This window comes from Catharus ustulatus, chromosome 18 (assembly GCF_009819885.2).
Source record: "Catharus ustulatus isolate bCatUst1 chromosome 18, bCatUst1.pri.v2, whole genome shotgun sequence".
NCBI classification, from domain to species: domain Eukaryota; kingdom Metazoa; phylum Chordata; class Aves; order Passeriformes; family Turdidae; genus Catharus; species Catharus ustulatus.
The window spans coordinates 2,499,947-2,516,611 of NC_046238.1; the positions used below are offsets into that span (position 1 = coordinate 2,499,947).

The 16,665-nt window shown below is 45.6% G+C and overlaps 1 protein-coding gene across 5 annotated transcripts in view; it reads left to right on the plus strand.

The window, feature by feature from the left end:
- PITPNM2 (phosphatidylinositol transfer protein membrane associated 2) overlaps window positions 1-16,665 on the plus strand; it is a 123,849-nt gene that overhangs the window by 88,815 nt on the left and 18,369 nt on the right. For 3 of the 5 annotated variants that reach the window (XM_033076125.2, XM_033076120.2, XM_033076121.2), the window contains exons 9-17: window positions 2,347-2,451; window positions 3,311-3,381; window positions 5,993-6,237; window positions 6,697-6,886; window positions 7,906-8,025; window positions 8,343-8,554; window positions 12,656-12,831; window positions 13,197-13,367; window positions 15,295-15,444. In XM_033076125.2, the coding sequence (XP_032932016.1) occupies window positions 2,347-2,451; window positions 3,311-3,381; window positions 5,993-6,237; window positions 6,697-6,886; window positions 7,906-8,025; window positions 8,343-8,554; window positions 12,656-12,831; window positions 13,197-13,367; window positions 15,295-15,444 (1,440 nt within the window). The remainder of the gene's footprint in view (window positions 1-2,346; window positions 2,452-3,310; window positions 3,382-5,992; window positions 6,238-6,696; window positions 6,887-7,905; window positions 8,026-8,342; window positions 8,555-12,655; window positions 12,832-13,196; window positions 13,368-15,294; window positions 15,445-16,665) is intronic. The other 2 variants (XM_033076122.2, XM_033076123.2) reach the window with 1 other exon arrangement.

Genomic DNA, 16,665 nt, shown 5'->3' on the forward strand with positions numbered 1-16,665 from the left:
TCAGCCAAAGTTCAGCCTCTAAAAATTGATAGTATTGTGTTCCAGAAGAGTTCTCCCATGAGTGTTTAGGCATGGGTCTCCAGCTGTGGGCTGGAAAGGGCTGTGTCAGTGTGGTGACCTGCACAACACCAGCTGAAATGGTTGGGACATGTGTCACTTGGGATAAATGTGTGTCTGCTGGTAATGGGAAGGGCCAACTTTAACTAAGTGTCTCTGTTCATTAACTTACACAGCATTTACAACAAGTATGTGAGGGATTTATTGGAGCAATATACATACAGGGGAAGAGGAGTGAGTCATCCGAACGGCACCATCGCTATCCACATGCTTTTTGCCTTTTTAATTACTCAGTAATAAAACCGAGATGGAGACAGCTCTGCCTGGGATCCAGGGCCCTGGGGAATCCCTGGCATGCTCCTAACAGGCCTGGGAAGGGGAATTAACAAAAATAAGCCTTGTGCACCTCTGTTGCAATACTTGTAGGAGGTTGCTTAGAGTAAAAGCAGCTGCTCTCCTGCGAGTCTGTGTGTACGCACAGTTTGTCCTCTGCAGTCAGCATGGTTGGCTTGAAAAGTCTGCCTAAATCTGGTGGGATTTTGGCTTATGAGTCAAAGCCTTGGTGTGTGCAGCTGAACAGACCTCCATCCCCAGGAGGGACCATCCCCAGGAGGGACCTCTTGGTGCCCCTTGGCCCGCAGAGACTCCGGGTGTGTGAGCAGGGATGAGCTCTGCTCGCAGCTCCTCCTGCCGGGATCGGTACCATGGGAACTGGCAGGGCTCAGGATGTGAGTCAAAGCCAGCAGAGTTCCTCAGAAGTGCTTCCCATACACACACACACACATTTCCTCACAGTGCAGTGGGTGTAGCCTGAGCCCGAGAAGATTCCTTGTCTCCAGCTTCCCACTCACCCTCATTCACTGGTAAAGGTAGTGACAAATACAGTAATATTGAATATCCATCCTGTAATAAATGCTAATAATGGGAGTAATATCCCATTCAGGGATCACTTGAGCAGCAGTAAGGGCTGTAATTAGACCTCTCAAGGAATTAAGTTTAATATTTAGATTAAGTTGCTGGAGGAGCTTTGAGTGCAGTCATCCTCTCAATTCTCTGCCAGCACGTGTGTTCCAGGCCTGTGCTTTCCACTGGACAGGCAGTTCCACACTCCTGTATGCAGGGAAATTGGGATTTACTCTGATTTTTTTCCATGGCTGAAAAAGGAAATGGCATGCTGGTGCAAAATTTCCAGGTTGCTCTCTTTTTATGGTCAAAGTTGAAATAGAAACTCCTAAAAATAATCAGGCTTTGCTTAGATCTTCTCTTAGTGCCCTTCATACAATTTTTTTTAAGCTATTGCTCAGATTTGCTGAAAAGATTAATATATTTCATAGCCTTTTTTTGTTCCCCATTGTGGGATTCTTCCAGCTAATTATTTTCTTAGTAACTGTACAGCAATAAGAAGGGGGAAATCCTAGTCTGGGACTCTGAAGATTACAGCTTTTAGATCTTCAAGACATCTGTAATTACTGCTGTTATTACGTTTATAACTCTTTATTAAATTTACAAGCCCAAAATTTCAGGAAAGACATACTAAGCACAGAGGTATAAATAAATTAGAAAGCACTTAACCATCATAGCAGCAAAAGATACTCAATGGAAAAAAGAAAAAAAAGAGAAAGGAGAGCTCTCCTTTGTATGTCTCTTCCTTTTAATTACACTTCTAAGAACATAATGTTTTTGGGACCCTTATTCTTTATTGACAACAGTTGAACTGAGCCAGGCTGGTGGAAGATACTGAGGTAGGAAGGAGAAGGCAGATCCATGCTCTGTGTCTCATCTCTTGAGGAAATCAGCTTTGGGAGTTCACATTCCCTTTATTGCTCTAACCTTTTTAGGTGTTTGGTCCTATGAGCAGCAGTGATCCTTGTCCCTTCTTCCCCCAGAGAAATCCCACAGCTCTCAAACAGGGCTGGGAGGATCCCAGTGGGAATCTTTGCTTTGTCCTCTCCTGTGCTGGAGCATTCTGGCTGCTTCAGCTCCATCAGAGAGACTGGCAAGGCCAAACATGGAACCTTAGGTGGTAGCATTAAAAATCCAGATTACTTTTTTCTGTGTTTTAGGAGTTTTGTTTGAATCATGCAACTAAAACACTTTGTTTACTTCTCAAAAGGTGCTTTGGTTTTTATATAACAAAAGCTGGTAAAGTATATGGTTTATTTTGACTTAAGCTATCCAATTGTGTATGGATTGCACAGAGTTGTGGGTTTTATTTAAATTTCTGCTTTTTGCTCTTTTCTGTATACATATTTTTGTGTTTGTGACTCTCAAAAAATCTGTTTTTTAAAGAGGACTTGTCTGACAATGAGGAAATGTTCCCGAAAGAAATAACCAAATGGAGTTCCAACGATCTGATGGATAAAATTGAAACCCCCGAATGCGATGATGTCCAGGGTAATTCTTTTCCAAGTACAAACTGCATGTGCTATTTTACAGTATTTCCAGGCAATTGTCACAGCCTCATTGTGAGCAAGGTAAAACTTGTTATCCTCGTCTCACAAAGGGAGAAGCTGAGACAGAGCATAAAAATGAGTGCCCAGTGCTGCTGGAAAGGATTTGCTCAGTGGGAGCTGGGATAGCTTTTGATTCTCTTTTATTTTCCACATTGGTTTGGCTCCTTTGTGTGACAGCCAGGATTCTCTCACATAATGATGAAATATCCCAGCTCTGTCTCAAATGACTTGAATTTTCTCCTGGCTCTTCTTTCCTTTTGCTCCATCCTTTGTTCCTGACTGTATCTGCCTCAGTTTTATTTTCTGCTCATCATTATGGAATGGTGAAAGGAAACTGTAGCTCCTCAACCAGAGCGATTCACGGTGGAAGGTGACGCTCAGAATTTTTCTACAAAGTCAGTCTGTGTGGGCACAGATGTAGGAATACATCAGATCTCTCCTCCCCAGCATAGTTCAAGCAATTCCTTTTATTTTCCCACAAACCAGTCATTCCTGACAGTCGTGCAGGGATTTCCCATTGTTGCCATCCTTAATAAAGCAGCAGCACCAGATCACTGTAATGAGAGAAGAGCTCACTAATGTCCTCAGCTCTTCCCCAGGTTCTGAGAAATTGCTGGAAAATAAATGACCCAGCATTGCCCAGGCTGCTCAGGTGGAAGGAGGCAGGAAGGAGGGAGAGGATGATTTGATGAAATAATGAAGGAGATGTGAGGCATTGGAACAAGCAGTCTCTTTATGGAAGGATGTCTTTGCCAAAGAGCATCCGGCAGCACTGACATTTTCCACCTCTGTGCTTGCAGGTGACTTGTACCAGGAGACATCAGCAGAGTACCATGTTGGCTCCAGTGTGGAGAGGCTCAGCATCATTGAGGTGAGTGCTTTGAGTGCTTTGGCTTCTTGTAAGGAGATCCTTTGCTGCTGAAATGTCTCTGGGTGGGATAAACAGGTCCCTTTGCCGTGAGCAGTGAGTTGCCTGCATGTGACACCTGTGCGTGTCCTTCTGTAATTCAGATTTAAGGGATTTTTCACCCATCTTTTGAACATCATGTAGAAAATGCTGTGTAGTTTGCAGGCAGCATCAGGTATCCAACTGAAAAAAAACCCTGTAATCCTGTGGGGATCAGAGCAGCTGGGGGACTGGGTAGAGCTTCAGATGATCAAGTGTGAATGTGGGAATGGGAGAACACGTTCCTGCAGCACCAAGGTGCAGAGGACAGCACTCAGCTGTAGTACACAGCATGGAACTGCTCATGGTCTTGTTTGGAAACTGGTTATAGCACAGCCTGTGTCAGTATTCTGGGCAGAGTAATAAATAAATAACATCCCACTGACTCAGCCCAGCTTTCGAGACTTCTGCAGTTCAGAGTCCTGGTGAGACACCTTGGGCTGGCTGTTCTCATCCTGCCCTGCAGCAGCTGCCTGTCTGTGCTGCAGAGGTGCTGCAGCTGCTTTGCAGAGTGCCTCCATTGTGTCTGAGTGGTCCATCAAAGGTCATGAGTTTTGGAATTACTGTCTGTGCCAGGCTCTAAGTTCAGGGTGGTTTGGCTTTTCCATAATAGACTGAGAGCTCAAGGCCATGAGGAGAGTGGGTGGCTGGGAGGGGAGCAGCTCTGACCATCTCAAAATTAGCAAGTCACAGCCTTAAGATTTCTCTTGGAGCTCAAGATGGTGTGGGAAATTTGTCTTCTTCAGAGGGCTATGCAAATTCAACCCCCTCCTGTTTCTGTCTTCATTTTAGAAAAAGAACAGACTTCAAAGCAAGATGAAAAAGACAGTTATTTGTAGTTGTTCACAAGCTGTCTGCTAAAACAGTATGAAAATCCTGTGCCACCAATTGCAATGATTTTCAGGTTAAAAGCTACCCAAAGGTGGTTCAGGATTTAGGTGTTTTAAGAGGCTCCAGATCTTACAAGGAAGTTCTAAATAGTTACCTCCACCCTTAAACTAATCAGCAGTTCCCAACTTCCTTCAGAGCAGAGGGTAATGAACTGAAAGGTGCCTTCAAGTCACTACTGATAAACTTCTGCATGACCTGGTGACTCATGTTGTTCTGCAAATGAACACTTAAAATACTTGTCTGGAAGCAGAAGAGGTGCTGAGGCACTTTGAGGGCTCCTCCTGTGCCTCCACCCAGGGAAGGGTTCACTGTGCAGGTGCTAAAACTGGAGTCAGAAAAGATTTAAAGAGCAGGCATGAATACAGTGGAATGGTGCTAAATAATTCAATGCCATTCTTATGCAGGAGGTCTGGAAAAATCGTTGTTACAGACTTGGATGAGAATTTTGATACTTCTGGTGGGCTGTGTAGTAAGACAAGCTTTAACATTATCTGGCAAAAATGTAATCTAGTTGTTAGGCTGCTAATGTGTGCCTGGGCATGCTTTCCTCCCACCAGCAGGTCTGTCAGGGACTCAGTCACTGCTCAAAGGACAGCAGGTGACTGAAGGTGCTAGAATTAGAACAATTGGCCAAATGGAAAACAATGCTGCCTTCCATCCTTTCCTTACCCCCTCTCAATGGCAGCAGAGAGTTGCTCAGGATGTTCTCAGATGTTGTTTCTGCTAGCACAGGGGTTAGGTACAGGAGGGTTTGCACAGATCTCATGGGTGTGGGATGGAGGATTTGAGTCCATGTGGGAGCTGTAAACACTGAAAGCCCTGGTAGCAAATAGATATTAAAAATAGTTCCTGCTCTGTTGTGTGGCAATATGTGCACATGGATGCTCTTGTACCTGCCTGGGGCATCAGGACTGGGCTTACAGCTCTTCTGGCAGTACATTAATTCTCTCCTTCCCCCAGATTGCAGCCTGTCTGTTTAGGCAAAGAATTTATTCGACACAATAAGCAAATTACAGTAAAATTAAAACATCTCACCGTGTTCATGCAGCAGTCTCCCAGCCACATGCTGGCCATTCCTTGGGTTATGGGGTCATGAACATTTTTCTTTTCAGTTCCTCTCTTGCAACAGTTGAAGCAAATCTGATGTCTTATTTATAACTTGTGTTAGACAAACAGGCAATGACTGATGTTCCCACAACTTCTTAGGAACTTGCCACTTGCTGACCTGTTTGATCTTATTTCTTCATTTTGGTGAATGTATTTCACTGCCAACTGCTGCAGCTGAGCTCAGCAACCCACAAAAAGCAACACCCATATCTTATTTCTGTATTTTTCCACCCTAATATACCTAAGGATATCTTTACTGCTGCTATGTTTTACCTGGATACAATTTTATGCAGGGTTTTTTTTTTTTTTTTTTACTTTCAGCTTTCCTTCTGCTTCTGACAAGTCAGACTAAGGCTGTGTGTACATTTGTGTATGCACAAGTGTAGAATAAGAGACCTGGAAGGAGTACTCAGGTTCTCAGCATGTATTGTGCTGTATCTAATGGCCTTTGCCATAAATTAATTCGCCATAAATTAATCACAAGTCACACCTCTTTGTAAAATGAGCATTTCTGTTTGCTCTCTTCTATCCCACCTAGGATGAATCAGTGCAGCCATTAATGCAGCCAAGTAAAATCCATGTCCTCCTCTTGGTCCTCCATGGAGGGAACATCCTGGACTCAGGAAGTGGTGACCAGAGCTCCAAGCAAGGGGATGTCAACACCATCACGACCGTGTTTGACACGGTGATGAGGGTGCATTACCCAGCTGCTCTGGGACACATTGCCATCAAACTTGTCCCTTGCCCAGCCATCTGCTCTGAAGCTTTTTCCCTGGTGTCCAGGTAAGTTGATGCTGTTTTATCATGGAGTGGGGGTTTTTGGGGGGGTTGTTTTGTTTTATTTGTTTCCCTGAGATGTTCTTCATGTAGCACTGAGAGCTCTGACCCTGCTTTGAGAATGCATCTATTAATGTACCAGCCAGGCATTCAATCTTGATTTCATACTTAGCTGCAGTGAATACAGTAATCATGCAGCACAAGTTCTGAGATTGATTTATTCTAATTAATCCAATAAATACTAAGGATTTAATTCCTTGTCTGGGGGTTGTTCTGTCAGTGTAAGTATGTTGTCCTAGAAGATTTACGTTTGATGGGAGGGAGAGATTTGTTAAGCTCTCACCCATTCACAGAACAATAAATGGCCTTTCTGTCTTGAGGCTTTTTTTTTATGAACCACAACGCTTGACTGTGCTGCCTGCAAGTTGTTTTCCCCATATTGCCACTGTCTCTTGCCCTCTGCAGCCTCAGCCCATACAGTTATGACGAGGGCTGCCTGTCCAACAGCCAGGATCACATTCCCCTCGCTGCGCTCCCGCTGCTCGCCACGTCCTCCCCGCAGTACCAAGAAGCCGTGGCCACTGTCATTGTCAGAGCCAACCAGGCCTACAGTGAGTTCATCAAATCCCAGGAGGGCACCTCCTTCAACGGCCAGGTGAGCCAGGAGCTGTTCAGGCTACAGCCAGAGGAAGAACAAATGAAGCAATTTCCTCCTGAAATTCTCTTTGCCTTAAATCTCTCAGGAGGATGAAAACATGACAGTGTTGGGCTGCAATAAGGAAGTGTTGTGCTTTCCATTTCTTTCTTCCTGAGAGGGAGAGATTATTGCTTGTGCACTGTCCTGAACCTTTGGGATTCAAAGCAAAGTCTGAGTTTGTGTTCAGAAATGAAGTTCCAAAGCTGTGAAGTCAATCAGGTTTCATCGTGACACACCTTGCCTGAGCAGGAATGCTGCCTTTATTACTAAACAAAGGGGTCTCTTCCCCATGGCAAACTAAAGCTGTTTAAGCATTCCTGGCTTTAAAGGAACTTCAGTAGCTCCTGCTGGAGCTGTCATACCTATGGGTTTGTTTTTTTGAGGCCATGCAGTTGCTGCACCCCATGAAGAGCATGACTGGCCCTCACACCTCTGAGCAAAGTGACTCCCTGGCCCCATGAGGACAGAGCCATTGGAGGAGCTGTCACACTGCGCTGCAGTCATGTGCTTCATCCACCCTGAGCTTCTTCCCAGCCAGCCCTCTCCTGCCCAGGGTTCTTGGTGCTTTACTGTGCCTGTCTGCTCATACCCTTGGAGGCAGGACACTGTTATCCCCTTGGGATACAAATGGGCAGAAGCTTCCCTGAGGTAGCACAGGCAGCTGGCCAGGGGGTTCCAGCTTGGTTTCTGCAGTTAGCACCAGGATCAGAGCTCTGTGTTGCTGTCCTGTCGCTCCAGTTGGCTGGAGGAGACAGCCAGGACACCTGAGCTGTGTGAGAGAATGGGAGTGTGCAGGCAGTGATGGATTTCACTGACTGAACAGTTTTACTGATGAGGGCACTGAGCATCCTGTTACTGCAGCTTGTCCAGCTGTAATCCAGCACTCTGTCCAACTGTTAGTTCTGAAATGAAGTCAAGGGGCTTTTTTTTTAATTTCCTTTCTATTTCTCCTCCCCTGCTTCTGTTTCCTGTCTCAGGTCTGCTTGGTAGGGGACTGTGTTGGGGGGATCCTGGGATTTGATGCCTTATGCTACAGCAATCAGACTGTGTCCGAGAGCCAGAACAGCAGTCGGCGAGGGAGCGTTGTGAGTGTCCAGGTAATGCTGGCTCCCAGTTCCTCCACAGACCCTGCTTCTAGTGAGGATCTCCTGAAACAACAAAGGCTCTGTTCCTTATCAGTGGCAGACATGTGTTAAGGTGCATATGGGTGTTAGTTTGGGTGTGTTTGCTCTAAACAAGGATGTTTCACCCTCTGGTGTGAAGCATCACCCACACTTTAGAGAGTGATCGGGCCTGAGGTTCTGTATTGGCCTCAACTGGATGTTGGGGTAAGTGTGGAAAGAAGGATAGGAGGGAGGTGTTACAATGTGGGAGTATTCTTAATTCAGCTAAATCCATACATTTCAAATGCCAGGATACCGACCTTCTGTCTCCTGGAATAACGGTGAACAACAGCCACTGTTCCAGTGGCTCTAATCTGGAAGCCAGCAGACACCTCAGCAGGAGCAACATTGATATTCCTCGTAGCAATGGAGAAGATCCAAAGAAGCAGCTGCCACGAAAAAGGAGTGATTCATCCACTTATGAACTGGACACGATAAAGCAACATCAAGCCTTTCTTTCAAGGTAAGATTTAAGATTTGGAAGGAACAGATCTAGAGTGTCCTAGAGCTGAGGTTGGTGTATCTGTAGAACCTCAGTGTTGCTTTGTCATCCTCTGATAAGAAAGGTGGAGGAAAACAATTTAGATTAGAGGGTTATCGATTTCAGTGTGTTGTATAGGCAAAGAAAATGAAAAGCTTTCTTGCTGAGTGGTACTGAGAGAATCCAGCTTCTCTACTGCATCAGTCTTGCAATGGCAAGAAGCTCTTTGAGCTATGTTGAGTTGTGTGACAGCCAAGGCAGTCAGGGAACTGCTGCTCTGCTGTGCTCCAAGTGTGGGATGGAGGTCAGAAAGCAAATGGAGAAATCGTGTTAGGGAACTCAGTGAAGCAGAACTGGGAGCCCAGCATTGTATTAATTTTAAAGCATCTCTGAAACCTGATTTTGAGTTACTCTGTCCCCTGCCAGGGCTGCTTCATTGCACCAAGGACATGTTTCAAATCTGTTACTCACTGTTGAAGCTCCCAATATCACATTTTTAAACTTCTTCAAATGGACATTCAGAAATGTGTCTGTTAGCATAACCCATGGAATTTTCACAGCAGTCTGTCAGTGGCCACTGGTCATTTAGGGATTATTTCTGTAAACCCAGAGGAATTTTCTGACTGAATCTTCTTCTTCAGCCTCTGGAAATGGACAACTCAGACCTTTTTCCCCTGCAGGTCTGGAGGAACTGCAATAAATATGCTCTTAATCCCTCTTTTCTCGTGTCTCAGGAACTGGGGAGCAGTGTCCCCCACAGCAAACCTCATTATCTGCATTGCAGCTGTGTCCAAGGCTGTTCCTTTTGCCCTGTGCTGAGCTGAAGGCTTCCCCTGCATTTCTCCCCCTCCATCACTACTTGGAGTCATTGTTTTAGCTCAGGGATTTGTCTTGTCCTGCCATGTCAGGGCCCTTCTGTAAATGATTTATAGGAGAGAGAAGGTATCAAAGTGAATGTTGTTGGTGCACAGAGATAGGATATTCAGAAAGACAGCTGCATTTACAAAATCCACAATAAGGTTCTTGGCTATTTCCAGCAGGTTAATAAAAGGCAATCAGGATCTTGTTCTTGCCTCTTCAAAGCAGTCTCCTGTATTACAGGGAGAATATGAGTTGTGCAAAAATGTACTGATTCTCCTCCTTGTTATTGACCTCAGGGGCACAGACTCAGTTAAGGAGATCAGGCTGGCATCTTGATGCATTTTTACACCTATTTTAGAATAAGTGCTGGGCCTGATGTGGATAATGGATTGCTCATTTTGTTGTTCCAAATAGCTTTTTGCTGATCTTTCCTGTTCCATCTCTGATGGACTCTGCCTGCACCCAGCATGCAGCACTTGTGGGTCCCTGGCAAGAGCTGTCAGGATTCAGTGGGGTGACACATGGGTGCATCTTTACCTCTCAAGAGTTTTATGTGTTTTTAAACCTCTGTTTAGACCTTGGGCTAAAAATTAAGTCTCTTCCCAGAACTCAAGACCAGGATTCCCTCAGAGAAAGAGGCAGGTTAAATCTGCAGTAGGAGCTCTCTCTGCATGTCTCTCACTCAGCTCTTTGGTGCAGGAGAGGCTGGGGAGCAGGGATTCACCTCATCCCTGCTGCAGGGGAGGCTGGGGAGCAGGGATTCACCTCATTCCTGGTGCAGGGGAGGCTGGGGAGCAGGGATTCACCTCATCCCTGGTGCAGGGGAGGCTGGGGAGCAGGGATTCACCTCATTCCTGGTGCAGGGGAGGCTGGGGAGCAGGGATTCACCTCATCCCTGGTGCAGGGGAGGCTGGGGAGCAGGGATTCACTTTGTTCCCTCCTGCATGTCAGCAGGACGTCGCTCCCACGCCCATCCCTGGACCTTGTTCTCCCAGCCAGCCCCAGCAGAATGCCCTGTTGGCCTCTGCCATCAAGGAATGATTTTTCCCATGCAAAACCCAAGCTCTGGGGTGACGTGGCTTTGAGCAGGAGGTTGGCAGAACAGAGCCAAGTTTTCCTCCAGGGCTCAGCAGACGGGCAGCCTGGCACACAGGGACCTTTCTGTCCGTGCCCACTGCAGATTTCAGCCTGTGCCAAAGACACTCATTTTTATTCATGTATTAGACCTACCCACTTCTCTGGGATAAAGCCCAGCAAACCAGAGCAGCATCTGGAGATTACAACCACACATTTATTTTTAAATTCAGTTCTTCTGCACAACTACATTATTTCTGGCTGTGCCGTGCTTGCATTATTGTAAATGAGTTGATTTGCTTCTGAAATCCATAAGCTCTTGTTTAATTAATGCACACAGTACATCTGCTGCTCTTTAAAGAGAGAACAGGACACTGTAGGTTGCTTGGAGCATGACAGATCCAGAGTTCCCCTTGGCTCTCATTTCTTTTGATTGCTGGAAAGATGATACCAAGTTCCTGGCAAAAGGAGTGAAGATGCCCAAATTGCTCTGTGCTGTGCCTGCTCTGCTTCTTGATGCTGTGGGAAGCTGTTTGGAATATACCAAACACCCTCTGCCCCCATCCTGCCACTGGGATACCTTTTCCTCTGGTTCCTTTGTTGGAATCCCATCATTGTAACCCTGCCTTAATCAAACCCGAGCGTGTTCTAAATGACTTTGCATTCTTCACACACAGCAAATTCACTGTGTTGCATCTTGTTAGCTAAAGCAATTGTAGCTCCACCAAAGGTGCCTTGTTCTCAGAGCTGTTTCAGCTGTTCAGCTCAGCACTCTGATCTCAGGCAGGCTCATTCTCATCACAGGAACAGGAACAGGCTCGTTTTAGCTGTCACTGCTGTAACCTCCCGTGCCTCCCGCTTTTGACACCACTGTTGTGACTCCCCATGATGTGTGTGTGTCTGGCATAAGTAACTTATCATTGCCTGGCTGGGAGCAGAGCTGTGCATGTGCCTGTGTGCAGCTCCAGAGGGAACATGACAGCACAGCAGGAGCAGGAGGAGGCTCAGCATCCTTTGGGAATGGTGTTCAGCACAGGAGCTGTCTCTGGGATGATGTGTTCCTTATTTGCCATGGCAGGAAAGCAAAGTCTGTGTGAATTCCAGTTTTCTTCCCCAAAAGTGTGAGCATTTGCAGCTGCTCCTGGGCTGAGTGGCTGTGTCTGAGGGATCTGTGACTGCTCTGGTGCTGAGGATGGTGGGAACAGCCCTGGTTTGGGATCACAGCAGTGCTGGGCTGCCACTGCTCTCAGAAGTGACCTTGATGAGCCAGAGCTGTTGCAGGTGAGGATGTGACAAGTACTGGTCACCACCAGGGATTTTGTTTTAGGGCCACAGAGCCAGCAGGAGAGTGTTGGATTTGCATCATTCCCGACTCCAGGCCAGTAAAGTCTTTATCCAACCCAACTCTTATGGTATCCATTTCTCCTACATGTTTTCTAGAACCTGTTCTGATGCTTTTTAAAGTGTTTGCAGACACCCTCTTAAGGCACTGCTGGTACTGCCTTCCACTCTCTGCTTCTAATTATAATGAGATAACCCACTACAGCTGCCACTGGAATCTGTACAACCTGGAGAGCAAAGGAATTTACAGCTTTGTGCTTTTGGATGGGAATAGAAGCATCTCAGAAACCCTTTTGTGAACAAAGTTATGTGTTACACTTCTGTCATTTCACTTCCCAGATCTAGACTGCAAAGAAGCAACTCTACCTAACATGGGGGTGGATTCCCAGGATTTTCACCTAAGCATTCCTGATACTTCTTCTTCAGTGTCCAAGGAAAATGTGAATTTAAATCTCTGTGTTAAAGCTGTGCATTTCCCAGCCTGCACAACACAGAGGTGAAATTTTACAAACAGATTTGACACCTGAGAGAGGGAGGAAAAGCTGGACATGTACAGTAGCAGCAACCATGATTTTGATTCCTTAAAGAAAAAAGGTTTTGAGGAGATGATGTGTAAATGAGCTCACCTGAAGCTTGGATTTGTACATTGAAATGATGCCAGTGCTGTGGGGTTGTTGTGGGTTGATTAGCACAGTTCCTTCACTGAAGAGATAAAAATTATATCCACTCTCAATCACTAATCCAGGCTTTAATGATGAAAACACAGTGAGAATATAATTCAGACCCTATTTTCTGTTCTTGTCCCAGTTTACATTCTAGTGTCCTGAGAAACGACCCCACATCCAGGCGATCCAGCAGCTCCACGATGCTGGACGGAGGAAATATCGGCAAGTTTGACTTTGAGATCACAGACTTCTTCCTCTTTGGCTCTCCCTTGGGTCTGGTGCTTGCACTGCGGAAAACTGTAATTCCAGCTCTTGACAGTAAGTCCTGGTGCAAACTGCTCCCTTGGTGGGTGGTGTAAGCACCTCCTGCTGCTCTCTCAGGAGTCTGCTCAAACCCAAACGTTTCCGTATCGCATTTATTGCAGCGTAAAGAAGCAGATCTCTGTGTGCTCTATGCACCGCTGATCACACCATTTCCAAACATGAAAAGTGCTGGGCAATTCTTGAGTCTGTAAACATCATAATAAATTGTTTCAGTTGACTAAACTAGGAGGTGAGGGAAATGATAAATCTCCTGCGATTTTGTAACCCAACAGTTGTCCCTTTTAGAGACAAATATTTACAATATTCTAACAAGTAACATTTTGATAGCTGAGGGATTTTTTTTTTCTTTGTCTTCGTAGTCTTTCAGCTCAGACCAGCTTGTCAGCAGGTCTACAACCTGTTCCACCCTGCAGACCCATCTGCTTCACGCCTCGAGCCTCTTTTGGAGAGGAAGTTTTACCTTTTGCCCCCCTTCAATATCCCCCGGTACCAGAGGTTCCCGCTGGGCGATGGCAACTCTGCTGTTTTGGGTAAGTCCCTCTGGATCCACATTAGGGTTCAAAGAGTTACAGCCACATTTTACATGAAGTTATCAACACTATTGGAAATGGTGAGAAAGAGAACTGGCCCTGTAGCATTAGCCTTGTTCCTGATTTACCAGAAAAGGAATTTTCTTCCAGTGAAATCAGTGCCTTGTGTCCTGTGTGCCCTCTGTTTGCCACACAAGCACCTCCAGCTGCTGAGGGTCATAAGGTGCTGACCTCTCTGTAAAGGCCTCTGTTTGACACCCAGACTGGTGCTTGTGACTGAGAGGGAATGAAACACAATTGAGTTGGCAGAATTTAGGACTTGGAGGGCCAGAGAAGACTGGAGAGAGCGGAGTCTACAGTGAGATGATGAGATGATTTACTTGTTTGCATCCCATTTGTCTAATATTTGAATCATGCAGGACTAAATGAAGAAGACTGTATATCTAGAGCTGGATAATTCTGGTGATCCTCTGCATCATTTTAAAGTTGAAAATCCAAAGAAGTGACCTTCTATATGTATCAGTGTCTTCAGATATTGTAATTGCTGAATCTAGAGGTCTGATTTGTTAAATGGGCACAAGCTAAACCCCATGTTTAATGGAGTGAATAAAATGCTTTCTGCAGGCCCCACTCACTTGTCAAATTTAGCCAAGATCTTGCTGCAACACTTTTTTAAAAATGGATCCACCCACAACTGCATTTGTACCCTGGCCAGTTACAACAGCTCAGGGAATCTATAGCAACTTGAAGAGCAATTTGCTTTTTGGGTGTATTCTAGGTATCAGCTGCAAGGGGCTTTTTACAAAAAATTACAGCTAAACATTTTACCTTCTTTCCCTTAAATACATTCCAAAGCCCTTGTTCTCAGTGAACCCAGAGGCAGAGGCCCCATTGACACTAAACCTGTGTTCTGGTTATCATTCTGGACAGCAGCAGGAATATTAGAGCCTCCCTGGACCTCTGAGTTGGTTGTTTGGAGAGACACTTGCTATGCAGAGAAGTTAAACAGCAATTAACTCTCCTATGAGAAGGGCAGAATGATTGCAAAGCCTCCAAGACTGAGCCTTGTTATTTTAAGAGATACTGCTCTGCCTTGATGAATAAAACTGTCAAAAACCAGTTTTAAATTCTTTTCCTGTAAGACAAAGCCTCTTCATTTGCTTATCAGAAAGTAACAGGCCATTCCTTTCCATTAGAGTCCATGTTGTGATGGACACATTCCCAGAAGGACTCACCATGATTCACTCAGCTGCTCCTGAAGTTAGTGTTCACTGGAGGGCACTCCACAAAAGTTAATTGCTGCTATAATTAAGCTGTATGTTTTGCTGATCATGTAAAATTCAGGTGCTCAGTTATAATTGGTGTTGTACAAAGCCTTGTGTAACACTGCTTGTGCACATCTCATGCAGGTAGATTTTTGGAAGTCCACAATTCAGAAAGCCTCTCAGGCTGTTTTTTTCCCCATTTTCCCATCTGTACTAAATGCTGGTCCCTGTTTCATTTCAATGAACTTGCAGAGTAAAATCAAACTCACATCCCTGCTTACTCCTGTGCTTTGCACTGTGTAGGCTGTGAGTCTGATTCTTCCCTTACAGCATATTTTTTTCCACTCATAGTAAAAAAGATTTCTCTGGATCTGCTGTGCATTTATGGATTTGGCCTAGAATGGGGAGAAGATGCCTCCCTTTTCTTGTTGAAATACCATCATTGTGTTCTCCTCTGCTCCCAGTTAATCTCTGATGTTGGTCTGTTTGGAAATCACCCCTGTTTTGTTTCTTTTACTCTATTTGAAGGTTGTCTGTTCATTGAAGACTCATAATTAAGTGCTGGGGTGTAACTGTTTGTATGTTTAACACTTTGTGGCCGCATGTCTGTTGTTCTTTGTCCTTCTGTTATGTTTTTTTTTTTTTTCCCCATCTGCTTCTAGTTGAGACAATCCAGAACAATCCCATCCTCCTCATGGAAAGTAGCCCTCTGGGTGCTCTCCAGCACCAGGACAGCTTCATGGAAACAAGTATCCCCGTTCCCGTACTGAATTGGCAAGATGTTTCCAATAAAAGTGCTGGTTGTGCTGAGTGTGTGTAATCTACACTTTTGTATTGTCTGTGGTGTTGGGTTCTTGGGGTCCTTCTTTGGAGATCACACTGCTGCCTCCTGGAGTTGAAATCTTCGTGCTGTGTCTCAGGCTGTGCCACACAAAAAAACAGCTGGGGATCACACCTGGCTCTGGGAGAGCCACTGTGGAGAAAGGGCTTGGGGTTATGAACTCTGTCCCATGCTGATGTTGATGCTGGGAGCTGCTGCCATGCACAGACAGGTTTGCTCTGTGCTGCTGGAGGAGGCTTTGGCAGAGACAGTCCCTGGTGGCCCTGCTCATGTGGCAGGATCCCCTGGGAAAGGGTGTCCTGCAGCGTGCAATGCCCCAGCAGCCACAAATCACTGTGCCCAGGAGTCCAAGTGCTGACTGTGTCACACCAGATTCTGTCCCTTTGAGTATTTCATGTTTGGACACTCATTGTGGCTCTGCTGAACACAGCACTGAGGCTTTCAGACCCCAGGGTGGCTCTGCGTGTTGGTTATTCTAAATTCATTTCTCGTCTCCCGCCTTAAAAGCAAAGTTTGATGCATTTGTTTTGCCTTATCTTCCATCATCAATGCTGCATGGCCTCATTTATTCTGATTGTGGCTGGTGCTACATCTGCAATTTTGATGAGATTTGCCTTTGGTTTTGATTTCTTTCCTCCCGCGTGTCTCACCTGCCCGTTCTCATTCCTTTCTCAGTGTTTTGCATTGGGAGCTGGGTTCTGCTGCCCTGGTTGTGTTTAACAAGCTGAGCCTCACTGTCCCTGAGCAGTTTGGGCTTTATGTGCTCATACAGGATGACAACATTGCCGAGTTTTCCGGGTGGGCTCTCCTTCTGTCTCGTGGAGGTGGGGGGGATTTTCAGGTGTGCAGTTGCTGTGTTGCCTGTGCTGTGAGGTTCTGTGATAAAGCAGAGGGAAGAGATCTGGTACTATTAATTACTCACCTTGGAGGTCCCTGATGAAATGAAAGCTGATATTGCCTGTGCTCAGCACAGAGTTTGCAGAAGCATCCCTTGCCCATGGCAGGGGGTTGGAATTAGAAGGTCTTTAAGGTCCCTTCCCACCCAGACTGTTACAGGATTCTGTAATTCTCTGCTTTTTACATTGTGGATCAAGAGCACAGAGTGTCCAAGCAGTTCTTGATGTGAGTGTAGCAAGTTCTGAATCCCAGTTTAGCCACTGGACTGCAGGAGATTTCCAAAATCACCAAAACT